General features: G+C 41.8%; 1 protein-coding gene across 2 annotated transcripts in view; it reads right to left on the bottom strand.

Moving 5' to 3' along the window:
* LOC142655384 (neurabin-1-like) overlaps positions 1–21,319 on the bottom strand; it is a 73,206-nt gene that overhangs the window by 42,212 nt on the left and 9,675 nt on the right. For both annotated transcript variants that reach the window (XM_075829466.1, XM_075829467.1), the window contains exons 3-4: positions 4,722–4,854; positions 2,362–2,482 (exon numbers count right to left, since the gene is read on the bottom strand). In XM_075829466.1, coding sequence (XP_075685581.1) covers positions 2,362–2,482; positions 4,722–4,854 — 254 coding nt within the window. The remainder of the gene's footprint in view (positions 1–2,361; positions 2,483–4,721; positions 4,855–21,319) is intronic.

Genomic DNA, 21,319 nt, shown 5'->3' on the forward strand with positions numbered 1-21,319 from the left:
ATTCCAAGAACACGCTTACCTGGCTGTACCTGTGGGTCCCATATGAATGGAGCAGTACTGCGCATGCTCGGCCACTGCTCCATTCACTTTCTATGGTGCTACCGGAGAGAACGTCTTTAGTGGAGCAACCACTCCATTCATACGGAGCGCACAGGGACGGCCAGGTGAGTGCGTAGTTGTCCAACCGCAGGGACTCTCACCAATCAGATATTTATCACCTATCCTGTTGATAGGTGATAAATATTGATTATGGTAAAACCGCTTTAATGGACATAAATGTTTGGGAAAGAGCGTTCGGTCACACCAGCAAATGATCGGGAACGAGCATTCTTATTACCTTCTCTTAATAGCTGTAATGCAAAATGATCATTTTTTTGGGTTTTTGGCTCTGCCTTTCAGAAGACAGAACTTTTATTTTTCCATTGACGTGACTGTATGAGCCCTTGTTTTATGCAGGAGATATTGTATTTTTTTTTTCTGTGCAGTTTGGTGGTACAAATAAATTACTGTGTAAGTTATGTAATTTATTTTTTAGGTGTGAATATAGGAAAAAGCGATTTTCGGCATTGTTGTTTTTTTTTTATCCAGTGAACGTTTCAAGACAAGTAGTCTGTTATACAATTCTTCGGGGTATTACAGTGGGGTAAATACCGATGATGTGTAGGCTGTTTTTATGTAATATATGGGCAATAAAAATATATTTTATGCTAAATAAGGACTTTTTCGCTATATTTTTTTTAAAATCCTGTGAAGGGATAACTTTGATTTATTTTTTTTACTTCTAATGTATTCGCATAATACATTATACAGTATCACTATCACACAGCCTGCTGTTAGGACAACACAGTGTGCCATAACAGCAGGCTTACTGAGCAGAGAGCCCTGGGGTCCTTTCAAGGTCCCCAGGGCTGACTGCAGAGGGTTCCCCCAGTCTCCAATTGAGTCACCGGGTTTCCAGTGACGCGATCGAAAAGGGTAGTCCCCTTTGATCATGCCGCGTCACGGGTTAAGCAGCTGGTGTCGAAGTTTTTCTGATCCCAGCTGTATTTAAGCAGGCTGCTCTCAGTTCAGGAGCTGTAAGTCACAGCTTCTGCTTAGAGAATGAGCACTCACGGGAGTGCGGAGAAGCCTTTTCTACAGCAATGCCGAAAGACGTTGCTTTAAACTAAGAACACTTACCGCCATCAAAAAACAGCAGGCGGTCATTAAAAATGTTAAAAACGCCTTGGCAAACATTCACACAATACGGAATATCTAGTGTTTCCGACAATTACTTCACTATTAATAATCAGCAAGCTACAGGAGGGTTTAGCATTGTAACCATGATAAGACAACTGCTAAAATGAGGATTCCCTAATATAGTGTTAAGAGCGTTGCCACCCTATACCTACAGGAAAAATAGGCCTGTGAAGCGGACTACAGGCTGCGGTTTATGGATTCTAATAGGCAAAATAGCCCCACCTGCTTACAAGTCGGCAGAGCATCCTCAGAAAGACGGAAATTCTCCACAGTCCCGCATGTTTCGATGAACTTTTCCAGGAACTACAAGTAATAACTCTCCCTTTTTTAGCAGTTCAGCAAGCAGAACGGTCATAGAGATCAATAGAAAACAGTCCAGAAAGTCAGGCGCCAGTAGGACATTACTAGGAGCATTGGCTACCTAGCTTCTGGGTTTTGTGCAACCCTCAAATAAAGGAATTGCTATTCAAAAGAGTTGTCCTATCGAACACATGTATGGCATACCCACAGGAAATGCAATAAGGTCCTACTCCTAGGACCCTCACACATTAGAACAGGGTGACTAACTCCTATACACTTGAATAGAGTGAGCCTCACACATGCACAGCTAGACAAAATGTACCTTTAGGCTGGACTGAATAGTGACTTCTAGGCAGAATTAATGCTGCGTTTTGATGCTGTTCTGTGGTGCTTTTTTCAGCACGGCCAGATGTTACATTAAAGTCTATAGTAAAATATCAAACGCACTACACACAACTGCATTCTGGGAGTGGCGTTTTCAAGCATTCTTCCATAGGCTTCTCTATAGGACTTTAAAAACGCCCAAAAAAAAAGCAGGTACAATATGACACCACATGAAAAACTGGAGTAAAAACCACAATTTTTTTTTTAAAACTTTGGTGTTATAAAATGCATTTTTTTCATGAAAAAAAAGCTGCGTGTGAAGGAGGCCTTAGATTGTTTATAAACTGATTACTGTATAGCTTTAGTATTCAGACCTGCTGCCAATAGAATTAAAGGGCATTCATTACAGGGAGTTCTCATATTACAGGAGTCCCCCAATTGTCATTTGTGCCAAAAAAGTCAAATAAAACAATATCCAGCAAAAAAAAAATTACTTACCGTCCGTCTCGCTGAGCAGCTCCTCCCTCTGTAATAGTTTTTACAAATATTCCCAGCTTCTCCAGACCCTGGTCTGCGCCAACCCCCATACCGATAATGCTGATTCCAAGTCCACTGTCACCTGGGCAGAGATAAAAACACATGCAAGAAAAATAGAAGCAGGGATACAAAGTACACACAAAGCAAGCCATGATGAAGAAGAGTAGACCTTCGCATAACCATAACAGCTAGAAATATCAGAAATAGCTGGAGATCATGTCTAAGAATTCCCACGTATAGCGATGATTACACAAACCAAGTAATTTGATGTCAACAAATACTTAAGTGCAGGAATAGCTTTTAAAACTTTATATATATATTTTTTTTTTTCTTCCACAACATCCTCAATATAGGAAAAGTGCAAGCAGCACCAAATACAAAGAAATAACATATACACACTGGCAGTCTCAGAGCTAGAAACGCAACCGAACAGCACACATATAGCGGTGTGAGAGTGTAGCTTACTGCTCCACCGCTTGGAGTTTAAGTCAAATCCTTCCCCGCTTGTATTGCCTCCCAGTTCAACAGTTTATTGGCAAACCCTCATTCTCCTCTGCGCTGCCTGAAGTACGGATCCCTGTTAGGACCAAAAATATTTTGCGGACCATAGAAAGCTTCTAGAAAGTGGACACACATTAGCAAAAGATGATCATTGGACCTGGTTTTACATCTGGGATCTTTTTACAGCACGGGTGGGATTGTAAGAGGGGGGAAAAGGAAGAGAAACAACGACTGGGTGGAATCTGTGTAGCAGTAATTTCTGCACTCTAGTTAAAACTTACAAAATACAATCTTGACAAAAAAAAACAAAAATCTCACATGGTGTAGTAGAATTCCAGGATCGCACACAGTGAAAGTAGAATTCCAAGTGTGATCCTGGAATTCTACTACATGACGTGAGAGGATATGCTTTTAATCAAGATTGTATCTTGTAACTTTTAACTATTCGAGCGCAAAAAAAAATAATAATAATAAATAATAATAATAATAATAATAATAATAATAATAATAATATTATAACCCTGTTGCAGATTCCACTCGGTCGTTTTTTTGCCCCCCCTTACAATTCTTCCCGTGCTGCACAAGATCCCAGAAGGAAACCCAGGTCCGATGATAGTCTCTTGCTGGTATGTGTCCACTTCACAGAAGCTTACTACAGTCAGTTGGAGATTTTGGGTCCCAATAGGGATCTGTACTTTGGGCAGCGGAGAGGTGAACGAGCGTTTGCCAGGGAATGCCCAACTACAAGCGGGAAAGGCCTCGACTTCAAACATCAAGCGGTGGAGCATTGCGCTACACTCGGTCACACCGCTATCTTCTGTCTGGTTCGCTTGAGCTTCTACTCCAGAGACTGCCAGTGTGTATATATTACATGCTATTTTGAGATTGTATCATTGCTGAGTGCAGGACTCAGCTTGTCTCGTCTTGAGCGATTCTTTTAGTGTTTTGCTCTGCTCTACAACTATTGTTATATGTAAAAGAAATAACATTACATACAGTCAAATAGGGCAACGCAGTGCCCAAACATGTCGGAATCAAATGTTGAGGGAGGGGGGCTGGGGAAGACAAAAAAAAAAAGAAAACAAAATGGAGAGGGGGGGGGGGGGAAAAATCAACAGCAAAATTAAGAAAAGAATCATAATAGCAATCACAGAACTGGTCATCTGTAGGCCGATTTTAGCCAGTTTTTTTCTCCACGATCACAACGATAGGTTGGTAGATACATTTTGTAAAAAAAAAATTTAAGTCCCGAATTAATAATGCCTACCAATATTTTACAAACAACTACGGTGGTCTTCCAGGGCTCTAAGGGATGTCATTGGGAATAAGATCTGTAAGGGGTGTGTCCCTACACAATGTCACTCAGACGGACCAGGTTCAATCAGCGCTGTCAGTGTGGCGACCCCCCCCCAACCTACTGGTAACACCCAAGTTGTCAATTTATTCACAAATTTCTAGGAGTAACAGAGGAACGGCACAACGTAGCGTTCTAAGAAAATTGGTCTAGAATTGTTATGTTATTAGAAATACAATTATTTACGAAAAAACAGACAGACGTGACACGTCCTCTGAAGCACAGTGCAAGTATTCCCTGGAGACACAACATGGGCCTCATGGGGTTCATGTACCACAGGCCGGGTACCTAGGTGAATTAGAACTACCACACACAGTTGATCACATAAGTGAATGCATGAAGAGCAGCCTGAAGTTATACACACACCATTGTAAAAAAAAATATATAAAAAAAATTACTGCCCCATAAAAAAACAAAAACATATCTATTAAACCACAAGCACGAAGATTACAAGAGTAAAAAATACCTTTTTCAATTTCGACAGGGAAAACATCCATTTTTTCTACTCTTTTTTCCAATTCATACTCAGCCGAAGCAGCAACGGGGTCCACCTCTTCATTACGTCGGTCATAGTCTTCATTGGAAAATGTAGGGAATACCTTGATATGAAAGAAAGATATAATATAATCAAGTAAAGTCAATAGAGTAGTAGTAATACTTGAGCTACATGGCAGGATTAGGTTATTTCATTAGGGTCCTTTCACATGCGCTTTCTGAAGCACAAAACAGAAAGTCTGTAAATACATGTAGCTACCACGCAAACACATGAAGAACATACAAACGCCATACTAATTCTCAGTACTTGGGTTAATAAGTCAGAAGATACCGGTCTCTACATCTCTACTAGTACAATTTTCCACTGACAGGAGGATTGTTGGAAATATCACAGATCTCAGCTGACAAATACCACCATTAAAATTCTTTGAAAGCAACTTATTCATTTGGGCAAAAACATATTTCTGTATATATTGCCATTTGCCATTACAAAACTGGACATGCTTCATTTGCAATCAAAACATTTTGGGCCGGCAACCGGCCGATTACCCCATAGGGCAGTAAGCGTTATTCTAACTTAGGCTAAAAAAGTTGGACTGGGACACCATAAAGCATCATGGTCCCAATACATTTTTACTGGGGTATTTAATGTAACCATCATGAGGATTCTTCAAGGAGTAAAAAAATAAAAAGCATTTGACACACAAAAGTACATTCCCCCCCCCCCTCCCCAACCACAATACAGTAGGGCCCAGCACTATGTGGCTCCATATTTCTGGTCGACTAAAAGTGCAGCGTGACCCTCAGACCAGTTCTTTCCTCCCTTTTCTGCTACAGGTGATGGGACTCAGAGGCCCCATGGGACATACAACCGTGGCACCCACAAGAAAAAATAAAATAAAATAAAAAATACCAAGGAAAAGCCAAATAAGAACATTAGCCATGCCAAATAATGATATGATCAAATATCAACAGGGGTGTGTCATCATTGCACACCATCAATCTAATCCAGCTTGGACTTCACTACAGTATTACTTTTCATCCGAAATCATTTTATATGTGAAGCAAAGAAAACAAATCCAGTTGCCGTTAAATTTAGTGTATATTCTTGGGAAAACACAAAAAACCATCAGCTCAAACACAATAAGCGAATATACCCTTATGGTTTAATTGGAGAGTATGATATTTACAGCTTTATGCCTTCAATAAGAAAAAAAAATGGACAATTTGGACATAACTGCAATATCTAATAGGTCAAAACAGAAATCTGTAAAGTTGCTGTAAAAGTTTAGGCAGCGAAGCAACAACCACAGGAACAATCTCGTCTCTTACAAAGACAGCCGGGCAGAGATGAAATGTTTGTTTTTACAATGGAAGAATACGGAAATGCGTTTGGGCTTTGCAATTACCTGCCAGACATGGATAGATGAGGGCATACCCGGGTCACAAGACAAGTTATCAGTTACTCGGCTGTACAACAAACATTTCCACAGCTCTTTGTACTCTGCAAACCAGAAACCCTGATATTCAGACAAAGTCACAACAAACAGGGAGATGCGCTGCCGACATGATAATAATGTATGGGGACGAGCGATCGGAGTAACGACCACTCGTCCCCATACATTGCTCCTGTCACGGAGAGCTAACGAGCGCCGATCAATGAGGTCTCGTTGACCGGCGCTTGCTGCACCAGCAGAGTGTAGGCCGGTGTAAAAGGACTTTTAATCCACAAGTTAAAAGCAAAGAGACCTCCAATAGAGGAGATAAAACACACTTACACTTTTTGAGATATAGCGTTTTCCTTAGAGAAGGGCTTATCTATAGCACGAAACGAATGAGGCTTCGTTCCCAGTCAGAACGGGACCCTGACAGATGGAAACCATAGGTTTTCGTTTGCATCACCATTGATTTCAATAGTGACAGACCCGGTGCCAATGGTTTCAGTTTGTCTCAGTTGTGCAAGGGTTCCATTGTTTTGACGGAATTAATAGCGTAGTCAACTATGCTATTGATTCCATCAAAACGGCGGAACCCTTTCACAACCGAGACAAATGGAAATTGGGATCGGATCTGTCAACATTGAAATCAAAGGTGATGCAAACGGAAACCTATGGTTTAGTTTGTTTAATTCAGGGTCCCGTTCTGACGGGAAGCTCTGAAGGAACGTTAGAACGGGAAGCTGACGAATGAACGAAGCCCAAGCCCTTTACCTTTTGCATTGGATGTAAAAATAGGGGGTGAACACAAGGATAAGAAGAAGAAACGACTACTTTTGCGTTTCTACAACAACTAACTAAAAGAAACTATCACAAGGTTTTTTGACTTTTGGCTTGGAAGAACAGTGAGGTTCCAGGTGTCGCGGGTGGATTACATGGAATCAGCGAAGATCTCAAGCACACAACCATAACATGGATCACTGTTAATCGGATCCTGAATACGGCCTACATAGAAATCTAAGGCCATAATATCCCACCATGTGCTTCAGATTTCATATGGACTCCTACAGAATCTGGACCTGTAGGGACTTGCGTGTCGCACCGTACAGACTCCGTGCACATGGCTCTGAGAATTTAGCCTGAGGTTACGTGTTTTGCACCAGTTTTAACCTACAGTACATGGAAGCAAAGACTAAGAAGTTGGAAACCACTAGCTGCAGCTATCACTTTGAAAATACAGTACCAAAATCCTATAGAATCTTAACCTAAAGATTTTTTTTTCCCCAGAATTTTGTGAATCACACACGAGGTATGCGGAATAAGACCTTACGTACACCGCCGTATCATGGCTCAGTTTTGTACAGCGTGCATGGTAATGCATTATAGTGCATTGGGTCTTTACTGTACCGTCGTATGCTTTAGATTTTATATGGAAGCATTCAGAGAACAAAAAAATGATGACTGGATTATACCAGCAGAGACCACAGAATCAAACATTTAATGTGTCTACATTCCAAGTAATAACATATTCATGTTGTACTTCAATATATTCATATACTACTTTCAAAAGCAGCTGCAGATCCTGTTACCGTAAATGGTGGGTGTGGATAGTCTCTTACCACCGGCATGTAAGGAATGGCTAGGGCACCGAGTGCTGGCTTAGGACCGAGTCATTACTGCTTCAATGGGGGAAGATATTTGGGCTGCATTGGTAATGTAAAATATCTACAATAGAATAATAAAAAGGAGACATGGGCATTCCAAGATTAAGAAAGCCGATTTTTTTTATTTTTTTAAGATATATTATGCCCCTTTGCGACATGGGAGATTACGCTCCCACCACCAGCATCACACCTGGAAAGGAAGGGGGTTGGGGACCATTCTGCACGTCTAGAGTGCATCCTCTCTGGACTTGCCATGATAGCAGCCGCAGCTTTTGCTAAAGAATGTCCTACAAAAAGGTTTTCCTAGAACGGCTTCTCCAGAAAACCACATTGTGGTACCAGATCACAATTTATACAAGCATCTCACAATGCAAAATTATTTTTCCCCCATTAAAGTCAAGAGGTCAGCAACAAAAGGTGTGACCAATAAAGTTGTTGGGTGTTTCATTGCAAATTTTTCTGTGTAACTGCAGAATAATTTTTACATCCTGGTCAATACAATAGCAAATCCAGCTACTGTACTAAATCATAAATGTATTCTGCAAGTACAGGTACAACGTACCAGACGCAGGACGGGTCAAAGACTCATTTCAAAATGCCAAAGGGTAGAGAGGTAATTTCTACTGAATATACAGGGATAGTACTTTAAAAAACACAGAGCTGGCTCTAACGTGCTATACCAGCCCACATAACATAGGTTTCCCTTCCACACTCCTCTTGGTGGTGAATACAATAATTTGCAAAAAGTGAGAATAACCACAGGAAAAAACCCAAAAGCATGCCATTTATTGCCGCTCTAAATTTTTACTATTATCATGAATGGAATTTGTACTTGAGTGGGACAGTCAGGACTTCATACTCAAGACTTCATTGACTTAATCTTGCTAAACTACAACTCCCAGCAGGAGGGGGTCATGCTATGCTAGGAGTTGTAGTATCAACTGGAGAACCCTAGGTTGAAAGACTTCTGGCTTATATTATTCTCTATTACGTTCATATGAGCATGCATAGGCCGGAAGGGGGTACTTAGCCATAGGAAGGGCTCACCTGTTGTACAAACGTTGAAGGGCGTGTACAATTTCATGAGCTAGAAAGCAGGAATGTGGACAAATGAGGAGGAGCACATTCCACAGGTAGGACATGTCGAAAATACAGTCAGCTTTTTGTATGTCCATTACTAGGCTGCTAGAACACATTTACTGAACTTTGCACCGGGCTTCCTTCCAGCGAGATATAATACAACACCAATGATACAATGATCGCATAGTTCTCTCTAGTCAAATTCTTTTAATGAGGCTACATAGTATAGATCGCAACGATCACATATTGTGCCAAGAGACTCATTAAGGCCGAATTCACACTGGTGCTCGGTTTCGTGCCTTTTGGTGCAGTCGTTGCTTTCTAATGGTAAGAATAGAGTAGTCTGCTCTGCTAATCTTATCGTATGAAACAAAAAAACAAAACAGAACCGGACAGAAACATTACAAGTGAATGGGATCCATTGGGATTAATCCGTATCAGGCAAAATGGCCAAGACTCGATTCGAAGCAATGACGCTAAATGTAAAAGGAAGCCTAAATACCATTTGATTTAGGCTTTTCATATCAGCGTCAGGGTTCTGTTTGTGGGTTCAGTCAGACCTTTTAGTCAGGGGAACCCATAGCTTTCCATTTGAATTACCATTGATTTCAATAATAAAGTCTTCCGTTGCAAGTTTTTCTTCTGATTTTATTAATTTCTAGGTTTAGTGTCCCTTTAAGTCTACCCCTGTATCAAAGGCTGATATGGCTGTTGTGTTTTCACCATGCTTTACACTGCAGCTCCGCCCCCCCACAGCCTCAGATTGGCTGTAGATCGGCACCACATGCTCATCAGAAAGTGGACAATTATTTCCATTACAGTAAGGATAGAATAATAAATTACATCCATCAAGGCCAAAAATTATCACACAGGGGGTGATCTAGGACCTAGCTTTTTAAACCGGTGGTACGTGTACCCCAGGAAGTACAATCATATGTCTTTAGGGGGTACTTGCACTGTCCTCATGAAGGATTTTAATATATGCAACAGCGTATTCTCATAGCCTTGGGGTACATTGTAAGATGTTTGACTAGGGGGTACTTGGTTTTGTAATATTGAGAAACAAGGATCTGGAACTTCTGTTTCAAGGGGGTATGTGAAATTATTCTAGTTTACAGACTTCAGGTTCTTTCTTTGCGCACATTCATCCTTATGCTTGCACTCTGATCTCTTCCTGTAACGCACTCAAATATATACACTAGTCCTCAATAAATTAGGATATTAAAAAGTTAATTTCAGTAATTCAATTTAAAAGTGAAACTCATTATATAGATTCATTACACAGTGATTTTTTTTCCTTTAATGTTGATGATTACAGCTAACAGTTAATGAAAACCCCAAATTTAATCTCAGAAAATTAGATTATATAAACCCAATTTCAAAAATTATTTTTAATACCAAAATGTTGGCCTACTGAAAAGTATGTACAATATATGCACTCAGTACTTGGTCGGGGCTCCTTTTTCATGAATTACTGCAGCAATGCGGCGTGGCATGGAGGCGATCAGCCTGTGGCACTGCTGAGTTATCAATGCGGCGTGGCATGGAGGCGATCAGCCTGTGGCACTGCTGAGGAGTTATGGAAGCCCAGGTTGCTTTGATAGCGGCCTTCAGCTCGTCTGCATTGTTGGGTCTGGTGTCTCATCTTCCTCTTGACAATACCCCGTAGATAGATTCTCTATGGGGTTTAGGTCAGGCGAGTTTGCTGGCCAATCAAGCGCAGTGATACTGTGGTTATTAAACCAGGTATTGGTACTTTTGGCAGTGTGGGCAGGTGCCAAGTCCTGCTGGAAAATGAAATCAGCATCTCCATAAAGCTCGTCAGCAGAGGGAAGCATAAAGTGCTGGAAAATTTCCTGGTAGACGCTGCGTTGACTCTGGACTTGATATAATGCAGTGGACCGACACCAGCAGATGACACGGCCCCCAAATAATCCCTGACTGTGGAAACTTCACACCGGACCGCAAGAAACTTGGATTGATGCCTCTCCACTCTTCCTCCAGACTCTAAATATTGCATTTCATTTGGAAATCAAGGTCCCACTTTCATTTAAAAACAGGACTTTGGACCACTGTGCAACAGACCAGTCCTTTTTCTCCTTAGGCCAGGTAAGACGCTTCTGACATGGTCTCTGGGTCATGAGTGGCTTGACGCAAGGAATGAGCCAGTTGTAGCCCATGTGCTGGATACGTCTGTGTGTGGTGGCTCTTGAAGCACCGACTCGAGCCACAATCCACTCCTTGTGAATCTCCCCCAGATTCTTGAATGGCCTTTTTTTGACAATCCTTTCAGGCCTGCTGTTATCCCTGTTGCTTGTGCACCTTTTCCTTCCTCTCAACTTCCCATTAATATGCTTGGATACAGCACTCTGCTAAAAAAAGCTGCCTGTTCACAATGTCCTTTTGTGGCTTACCCTCTAGTGGAGGGCATCTTCTGGACAACTGTCAAGTCAGCAGTCTTCCCCATGATTGTGTAGCCTACTGAACCAGAATGATGGACCATTTAAAGGCTTAGGAAACCTGTGTGTTGATTAGTGTCACACCAGGAGTCTACAATCTTGAACTTTTACCCAATATTCAAATTTTGAGAGACTAAGTTTGGGGCTTTCATTAACGATTAGCCATAATCAACATTAAAAGAAAAAAATGCTGGAAATAGATCACTCTGTGTGTAATGAGTCTATATATTAGTTTATGAGTCTATATAATATATGAGAGTGTGTGATCGATATAGATATATAAAAATTAAAAAAAAAAACCTCGGGAGCACCATCTTCATTACAACTGTGGTGTTCAACAGGTAATAAATGTGCTGTCAATTGCCACTTCAAGCAGAAAATACTTGGTCTTTTATCAAAAGAATAAGTAAGTGAACAGATCAGGGACTTCTTATAGAGGTCACACTTGCCAAGGTTGTGAAATACCTACGTAGGATTGCCAACCCTCTATAGCAGAGGTTCCCAGCCTTGTCTAGCACACAAGCCACTGTCGAATAGGACATGATGAGTGACAGTGTATATTAAAAAGTATCTGTCATTTCATAAAACTTTTGACATGTCATAATGGAATGTCATGAAGTTTGGATCGATGCAGGACCAGGTGCCGAGACCCCTACCAATCACTAAAATTAAAGAGCAGAAGCACACGGCAGAGCGCAGTGCTCCCTCAGCTGGATAGCTTCAGGTCTTTTCGGCTCCGCTAGGAAAGGAGTTGTTATCTGGAGACTGGCTCAAACTTCCACGAGCCCGTCTACAGCTAACCCTGCCCATCAGAGTAGAGCCTAGGTTATATTATGCCCATTCATTTCAGCGATCGGTGGAAGTCTCAGCACCCAGTCTCCCAATGATTGAAACGTCTGACATATCACTATGATAATTTGATGTGGAAAACAGATCTAATTACGGCCAGTAAAATCCGCACTTAATACTGCATTGTTGGATTCCTTTTTAGTTGTGGATATTACATTTTGATGCAGAAATAGGTGTTTTTTTTACTGCAAATTTTGGTGCGTGTTTTATAAACGTTCAAACACAATTCGGAGATGGAAACAAGCTAAATTGACATGCTGCAGATTTTCAAGTTATCCACACACGATGCGTAGTGTGCATGTGGCCTAAAAGATAAAAAGTCTATCTATATGACAGAGTCGAATGAATCTTAAGACCCTATCACACCGGCCGATTTTGGCCGGTGCAGTAAGCGCCGATAATCGAGACACAGTTGATCGGCGCTCGTTCGCTCCGGTCACAGGGAACTATGGATGGGGGCGAGCAGTCGTTACTCCGATCGCTTGTCCCCACACATCAGGTCAGCAGGGAGACGTGCTGCAGACAACGATAATATTTAATTTTTTTAAAACGATACGATCCTTAGATGAACGAGCATTTTCTCGTTCATCTGCCGATTGTTCACGTTTACACAGGGCAGTGATCGGCACCGAGTGTTCTATCAACGCTTGTCTGCCCGATAATCGCCCAGTGTAAAAGGGCCTTTACCCGAACATCAACTACTAGTGACATCGTTTTGACACTAGTGCCAAATTTCAGTAATATGGCAGCCTTGATGCCACTGCGACAGAATGGTATTTTGAGCTAAAATAGAGAGAGCCTTCTTAAAAAGGGGTATTAAAATGGGATATTACAGGCACAAATCACCACCTATCCACTAGATAGGTGAGAACGGTTAGATCAGTGGGGTCCGACCGCTGGACCCCCTACCAATCGTCAGAACGGGGCTGAGGTGTTCCTCGTTCCCCCTAGCCACAAGCCGTTGCATGGAGCACAGGTCGGGCATGATGACCAGAATACCCCTTTAAGTTTACTTTATTCTACCAAAATATTAAATGTATTGAAAAAAAAAAAAAAAAGGAAAAGGATTCACCTTTCTGAAATCTTCCTTCCAAAATGACAAAGAAAAATAAAAACATTTTTTTTAAATATTATACTGAACAGTTTCTCTGGAACGACAAGTAACGCCATTACAAGACCAACTACATGCTGCCAGCGTTTTGCAGAAAGAATGCGAGTGGTTGCTAAGGAATACCTCAGCTATGGCACACAATGCCTCTTTCTTTACCAAAAGCCTCTTAGTAAAAGGGAAGCAAAGAAAATCCTAAATGATATGCTCTCGTTGAGCCAGCGTGCTTTTACAAGTATAGAAACGAGACCTAATCGTAAAAGAAATAAGAGCGCAGATGTCCGCTGCAGTCTTTACAGGATCTGTGCTGGGAATACAAACTAACTCCAAGTAGAAATTCCACATGTCCATTTCAGTATCCCGACCAGTCTGCTCCGGCCACCTCCACGGAGAGGACTGAGTAATGCATTACAGGATTCATGTGTTATGCTGGAAACATTTACCAATTCCATGACAACCAGATGCCTGGAGGTACCCACGACCTAGCGCGGGTCACTGGAACACGGAGCGCACACTGAACGTCAGCTGGAAAAAGAGTGGTTTGTTGTTTTTTTCACAGGCTTTATTGAAGTATTTTAGTGCTTTAACCCCTTAACGACCAGCAATTTTTTTCTGTTTTTGCCTCTGCCTTTCAGCAGCCATACCTTTTTTATTTTTTCTTTGGCTAAATGAGGCCTTATGAGATTGTATTTTTTTTTTCTTCACAGTTGGGGGGTGGGGGGGGGTGGAGTAACAAAATTACTGTTTAAGTTACAGAATTGATTTTTGCAATGTGAATATAGAAAAAAAGCAATTTTTGGTATAGTTTATTTTTTATCCCGTTCATACTGAGTAACTTGATAAATTCTTCTGGTTATTACGGTTGTGTAGATACCTAATATGTGTAGGTGTTTTATTTTTATGTAAAGTATGGGCAATAAAATATTTTTATTTGTAACTTTTTTTTTTTAATCCAATGAAGGGATAACTTTTTTTTGTTTTTTCTTACTTCTGTATTAGCATACTCCTGTATGCTATTACATGACACTGTCTCACTAGGACACAGGCTGCTGTTAGGGCAGCACAGGCAGATAGGACTAGACTTTTCAGCACATCCCACATGTGATCAAACGGAATGAGATGGGGGGGGGGGATTCTGAGGCTAAATCAACACCTTGAACTGTTTGTCATGCTCCTCAAACCATTCGTGAACAATTTTCAGTGTGGCAGCACACATTCTGCTGAAAGAGGCCATTGCCATAAGGGAATACCGCCGTTATGAAGGGGTGTACTTTGTCTGCAACAATGTTTAGGTAAGTGATACATGTCAAAGTAACATCCACATAAATGCCAGGACCCAAGGTTTCCCAGCAGAACGTTGCCCAGAGCATCACACTGCCATGTGGCACTAGGATGCACTCTTCTACAGGTAAATGACGCACCCGTGAATCAGACCAGGCTACCCACTTCCATTGCTCCATGGTTCAGATGTGATGTTCACGTGCCCATTGATGGTGCTTTCGTTGGTGGACAGGAGTCAGCATGACACCTTTCTATCGTAGCCAGCAGTAACCCGTGCTACAGTAGATCTTCTGGGTTAGGCTTTGCTTCCCACTCAATGAGCCTTAGATGCCCATGACTAGGTCACGGTTTCTCCTTCCATGGACTGTTTTTGGTAGGCACTAACACTGTATACAAGCATCAACTCACAAGATCTGCCCTTTTGGAGATGCTCTGACCCAGTCATCTAGAAATCCCAATCCAACCCTTGTTAAAGTCGCTCAGATTCTTACACTGCTTTTTCTGCTTCCAACACATCAACTTCAAGAACTGACTGACCACTTGCTGCCTAATATTTCTCACCCCTTAATATGTGTCATTGTAACCAGATTATTATTCACTCACCAGTTAGCGGTTTTAATGTTATGGCTGACAGTTTTATATAGCCAAAAAAAAAAATAAAAAAAAATAAATATATATATATTTTTTTATTTTTATTTTTTAATGATCCTAGACTTTATACCAGTCAAATACGATAATACGCCATCTGAAATCCAGTTATAAAAACTTAACTACTGGAGGCTACCAGTAAAAATGTCACTGAACCTAATGTAACAAAACTGTCTCAGACACAAAGTAGCACAGGAGCATGCCGGCAAGTCACGGCCCTCTGCCGTTACACCACTATGGCCACAAGTCACTACACCCGCCCATGGTTGGCCGGTCTCCTCCAGTGACCATAATCACAGATGCAACAGAGGATCTAACCTGTAATGGGGAGGGGACGATGAGGAATACTTAAAGTATCCCCATCTTAGATATTTATGGCATATAGACAAGATATGCCATATATGTCTAATAGATGTGGTCCCGCCTCTGGGACCCAAAACCTATCCTCCGAATGGGACCGCTTCTATCAGACACTTCGGTTATATCCTATGGATAATCCACAATTGTCTAAGATGGAAATATCTCTAAGTATATTGAATAGCTAATTATTTGTGATTTTTTTATTTTTTATTTCTGTAAAATCCTTTTAATGGTGCTTGAAAAATGAGACCTGGACAGAAAGCTGCTCCAAGGCCATTTTATGGGAGACCCTCTACATTAGCATCTGCGATATTTATCTATAATATTAGAAGGACAAAGTACAGTACGACCTAACGCACTTGACTCTGGCTCAGATCCTACTGCAAATAACATGTAAACAGTATCAGACAATAGGCTTGCTGGCGTTTATTATCCAATACAGAAAAGCAGATCTACAAGAGAGAAGGCAAAGTAGAATAGACCTATTGAGTCACGCAGTCAGCATTTAAAAGCTTCGACCCTACTTTGTAGCATACAAAATTTACAAGGAAACCATATAAGATTTTTTTAGCCACACCGGTATAATAACATATCTGCATTTTTCTTCACAAACTATAAACAGAAAGGAAGTAATTAGGATCAGGTAGAGGGGCAGCAAAATCTGTTATGGCAGGGTCCAGGCTACACAGCCAGACTGCTATAGTAAAGGGTGCTCCTTCTCCCCAGCCAGGCGGCTGTTATAGGGAGAGGTCAAGACTACATGTCCAAACTGCGCTTATAAGGGGTGCACCTGTTTACACAGTCAGACTGCTGTTATGGGGGGCGGTCCAGGCTACACAGCAAGACTGCAGTTATAGGGGGAGGTCCAGACTACACGGCCAGATTGCAGTTATAGGGGGAGGTCCAGACTACACGGCCAGATTGCTGTTCTAGGAGAACTAAGCTACACAGCAAGACTGCTCTGCTAAAACTGAATTTTATTTATTACCTCCAAGTTTGATCAGGGGGAAACGCTGCAAGATATTACAAAGTTGTTGTGAACATTGCATCAATCTATTGGCAAGAAATGGTTTAGAAGTCAAAGGTGTGGGTTCAAACCTACACGGATATGTGGACACCTGACCATGACAAATTAATTTAATAAATATATATACACACAAATACACTTGATGGACATCCTATTCTAGAACTATGTGCATTAATATGGAGTATTCATCTTTTGCAGCTGTAGCAGCCTCCAATTCTTCGGGGAAGGCTTTCCACAAGAATTTGGAGTGTCCATGGGAATTTGTGCCCAGTCAGACAAAAAAAAAAGCATTAGTGAGGTCCAGCACTCATGTTGGACGAGAAGGCCTGGGTTGCAATCTGTAGTTGGGATGAGTTTAAACAATCAATGATATTGAGGGGAGAGCTCTCATCAACCATGTCTTTACTGACTTTGCTTTGTGCACAGGGACACATTCTTGCTCTAACAGAGAAGGGCCTTCCCTAAACGGTTGCCAAAATATTTGAAGCATACAATTGTCTAAAATGATTTGTCTGTTGTAGCATTACCATAACCCTTCACTAGAAATAAGGGGGCAAAACCACAGCCCCAGGCCATTGTCCCTCCTCCACCAATTGTGACAGTAGCCACAAAGGCGTAGCGAAAGGCTTATGGGCCCTGGTGCAAAAATTCAGCTTGGCCCCCACCCACACATCTTCCCTTCACGACCACAGCCCAGACTCAACTTTTAGCTGCCCCCTTTGTGCCACACAGTAATAGTGCCCACCCCACAGGGTAATAGTTCCCCTTTGTACCCCAAACACAGTGACCCCCTGTGCCCCGAAAGGAACAATGCCCTATGCAGAGAGTGATGGTTCTGCAGCCGTCCACCCTTAATTAAAATGCATTAGCCAGGTGGTGTACATTATTGGTCGAGGCAGGAAATCATCAATATTCCTTAAAGAGTGACACTACTCTAAAAAAAAAAACTTTTGATAGGTCAGTGGGGTCCGGGTGGAGAGACCCCCACTGAGGCTAAAAGCGAAGGTGCAGAACTGTTTAACTGTGCACCCTGCACCCTCAGCTGTGATCGGCGCAGCTTGTTGGGCTGACGACGGTTCACATAGAAGTGCTGCACCACTACCACCAACTTCGCTTAAACTGTAGCTAAACATTTGTCAAACTTCTGACATGTTATAGTGACATGTCAGAAGTTTGGATTGGTGGGGGTCCGAGCACCGAACAGACACGAAGCGGCTGAGTGCTCAGATGAGGGCTTCAGCTGCTTCGTTCTAGCGATTGGTGGGGGTCTCCGTGCTGGAACCCCCACCAATCCAAACTTTTGACGTCACTGTAACATGTCAGAAGTTTGTCAAACGTTTAGCTGCACTTTAAAGCCATATACACACATTCCTGTGGATGCAACTTGACTATTTCAACAGGACTCGCCAAGTGTCGAATGCAGGGCTAAACACGTTAGAGGCCTGGTTGCAAAACACCTAGAAATTTGCTACTGCCACCAATATTTTGGGGTTTTCCATCTAAGTCTATGGAAGTTTGTATAGCCTGCCAGTGGTCCGACTCCTTTTGCCTACACCTGATCTAATGTCCAGTCCACAGTAACAGTCCAACTGCCCCCAAAGACCACCGCCGGGGACACGCACAGGGATTGTACAAACAGATTAGGACTCCATAAACATGTAGAAAGGTCTAGAAATAATTCAGATTTACATAACCATACGAGTCTCAGGTAATCTGCAAATATAAAGTGATCTACATCAACAGAATTAACAAGGCAATAAAATGTTTACGTCGCCAGTACATTACACGTACATAATACAGAAACTGCACTTTCAACACAGAGAAACATTAAAGTGAGTTCCCTCTTGTAAAATAGTTCAAGGTATTTACTCTCCCAAAGATTATCCCTAAACAGGTGACTAGATCAAATAGGGCAACCTACAGCCCAACTATAAAAGTCAGTGTGATGCGCGGCTGCAGTTCCCAGCAAATACCCTGTCATTTTCTTATTGTGAACAAGAGACGCTCACAAACCATCATTACCACAAATGTACCGCAGTGCGCAGCTTCTCCACGGTCATTAGGCCTCACACATCAAAATTAAGTAGTAGTCCAGATGCCCATAGCAGGTTGTATTTCTACTGCACAATGCAGAAAATGACAGCTGAATTCTGACTGAATTGACAAGTGACAGCTGCAGTCCACAGGGGCGGACGGAGTTTCATCATGTAGCGGATAAAAGCCGCGCGGAATTGGAGCGCATGTTACATATTTTCTAATCCGTAGCATGTCAATTCTGACGCAGATTTTCACCAAAAACGTGATCCTTTATGCTCCGGATGAAATACGCACTAAAATCTGCATGCAACACTTCTCTAGATGCCGTATTATCACTCAGTACAACTAGTAGGTTTTGCGGAGCCATAATACAGACGCGTTCACCCCGAAGGTAAAAACTGCCTACTAATGTAGCGATTATACCTCAATACATACCTAGGCAGATTTGACATTTAGGAGCCTGGGAAAGAGGAGTGACAACCCCTGTAGGAGTTGTAATGGTGGCCACGCTGGTTGCCACTTAGTGTCCCCAGAAACCGCAGCGTGGAATATTAAGAAGCTTTACAGAAAGTAACTTTATTCTTCCTGAGAAAGTGCTCCATAATTGCGAATATATTTTTTAAGCAAGGCTCGAACACAAATGATAAAAAAAAAAAAATGAGTATTCATATAAAGTCTTAAAGCAAACATAATTCAAAAGTATAATTTACACTCTTCATTGGACGGTACTGGTAACGCGTTTATACTCTTAGGGCCTGTTCACACCACCGTTGCCCTTCCGTTGAGGGGTTCAGTCTGAGGTTTCCGTTGGGTTAACCCCTCAACGGAAAGGCAAACGGAAACCTAAGCTTGCGTTTCCCTCACCATTGATATCAATGGTGACGGAAACGTTGCTAAAGGTTTCCGTTTGTCACCGCTGTGACAGGGTTCCGTTGTTTTGAAGGAATCAATAGCGCAGTCGACTGACTGAAACCTCGGACGGAACCCCTCAGCGGTAAGGAACGGTGATGTGAACACGGCCTAAACCACTCAGTTCTCATAAGATGTTGCTACACAAACTTGACAAGAACGTCCTATAAACTTCAAAGCCACAAAGGCTCATATGAAAACCGAAAGACGTACAAAAGGATCAGTGAAGAACAATGCCGCTCAGTAAACAATTAGACGCTTAGTTCTTGATTTACAAGCAAATTAAAATGTTTGTTCTCAGTCATTTACGTTTGCAGAAGAGACTGCCCAAATAATAAAGGATTACCCTGGTAGGGTAAGGCGTATCAAACAAACTGGTGGAATTGGGAACAAATATTTGTCCAACCCGCTGTGGTTAAAGTTATATAGAAAGAAAGGGGCAGTCTTCAATTTTAAAGGAAGGGAGGCACGTGTAAAATAACGCCAAATACAGATATAGCAGAGTCGAACTTGTCACTTTGAGACAACATTGACTGCACATCACAACTCGCTACCTAAACTCCTTAAACCCAAAGCATTCTTAAAGGGATCCTGTCATCAACATCTTACCTGTTAAACTAGCCTGACCCCTCAATGTCCGCAGCTGTCCAGAGTTCGTTCCTGTTCTCTTCTTTCCTGAAGTCCTCCTCTGTCTGTAAATATCGTCGTTTAAATTCTTCCCGCCTTTTATGGTAATACTTGTTCCCTCTGGGATGCAGCTTCTTAACCCCGCCCACCGTTGCCACCTGTCTGGCCCTGACTGGCTAAGGAGCTGTCAATCAAAAAGAAGGAGGTGGAGTCCACTCTGAGACGCTGGAGGAATGAAAATCTGACTCTTTTCAGATGAAGATTTGACTTTTCTGCTCATTTGCATACGGTGTGGGACCACTGAAAAACGGAATACTAAAGCTACAGAGCTTACTTAGAACATGTTTATAGCTTAGATGACAATGATTTTTCACCCACTTTCACCAGGTATTGCTGGCTTTATAGCTAAAATGCTGGTGACAGGTTCCCTTTAACTCAATTTGAACAAAAACGACTAAATTCTAATTTATTTATTTTTTACAAAAACCAACGATTCGATTGGTTGTAATGACCAAGGCTGGTTTCAGACGGCCATAACGTGGCTTTATTTTAGCACTCATATTACAGCCACAATCCACTGACCTTGCCACGGTTCTACTAAACCCAACTTATATCGCCATAGGGTCTGTGATAATCTAAGTTCAGTTCAGTGAAACCGCAGGAGGTCTGCAACGGACCTTAAAACGCGGCCCTAGTATGGCTGCCTGGAACCTCCATTAGTTGTCCATCTATAATCTCTCCGATCTGAAGCAGCTTTAACCCACAATCCTATGAAAAACGACATATGACACTTTGATAGATCACAATAAGTTAAACTAAATGTGATCAGCTCCACTACATCTGTACAATGTCAAATAACTGGTTTCAGTGATACATTTTTTACACACGACGACTACTTTGTGTCTGTATATATTTTGCATTGGTTCAATTCTCCGCGGCTGTTTTTGGCAGCTAAAATAACTATTGCTAGGGCCTGGCGAACACCCACGTTGTCTATGGATATGTTGATCGCTAAGATCTCATGGATAATGGTTAATGACCGCCTAACACATCAGCTGGCGGGTACATTAGACAAATTTGATGC

The sequence above is a fragment of the Rhinoderma darwinii genome, chromosome 6, assembly GCF_050947455.1.
Source record: "Rhinoderma darwinii isolate aRhiDar2 chromosome 6, aRhiDar2.hap1, whole genome shotgun sequence".
Lineage (NCBI taxonomy): Eukaryota > Metazoa > Chordata > Amphibia > Anura > Rhinodermatidae > Rhinoderma > Rhinoderma darwinii.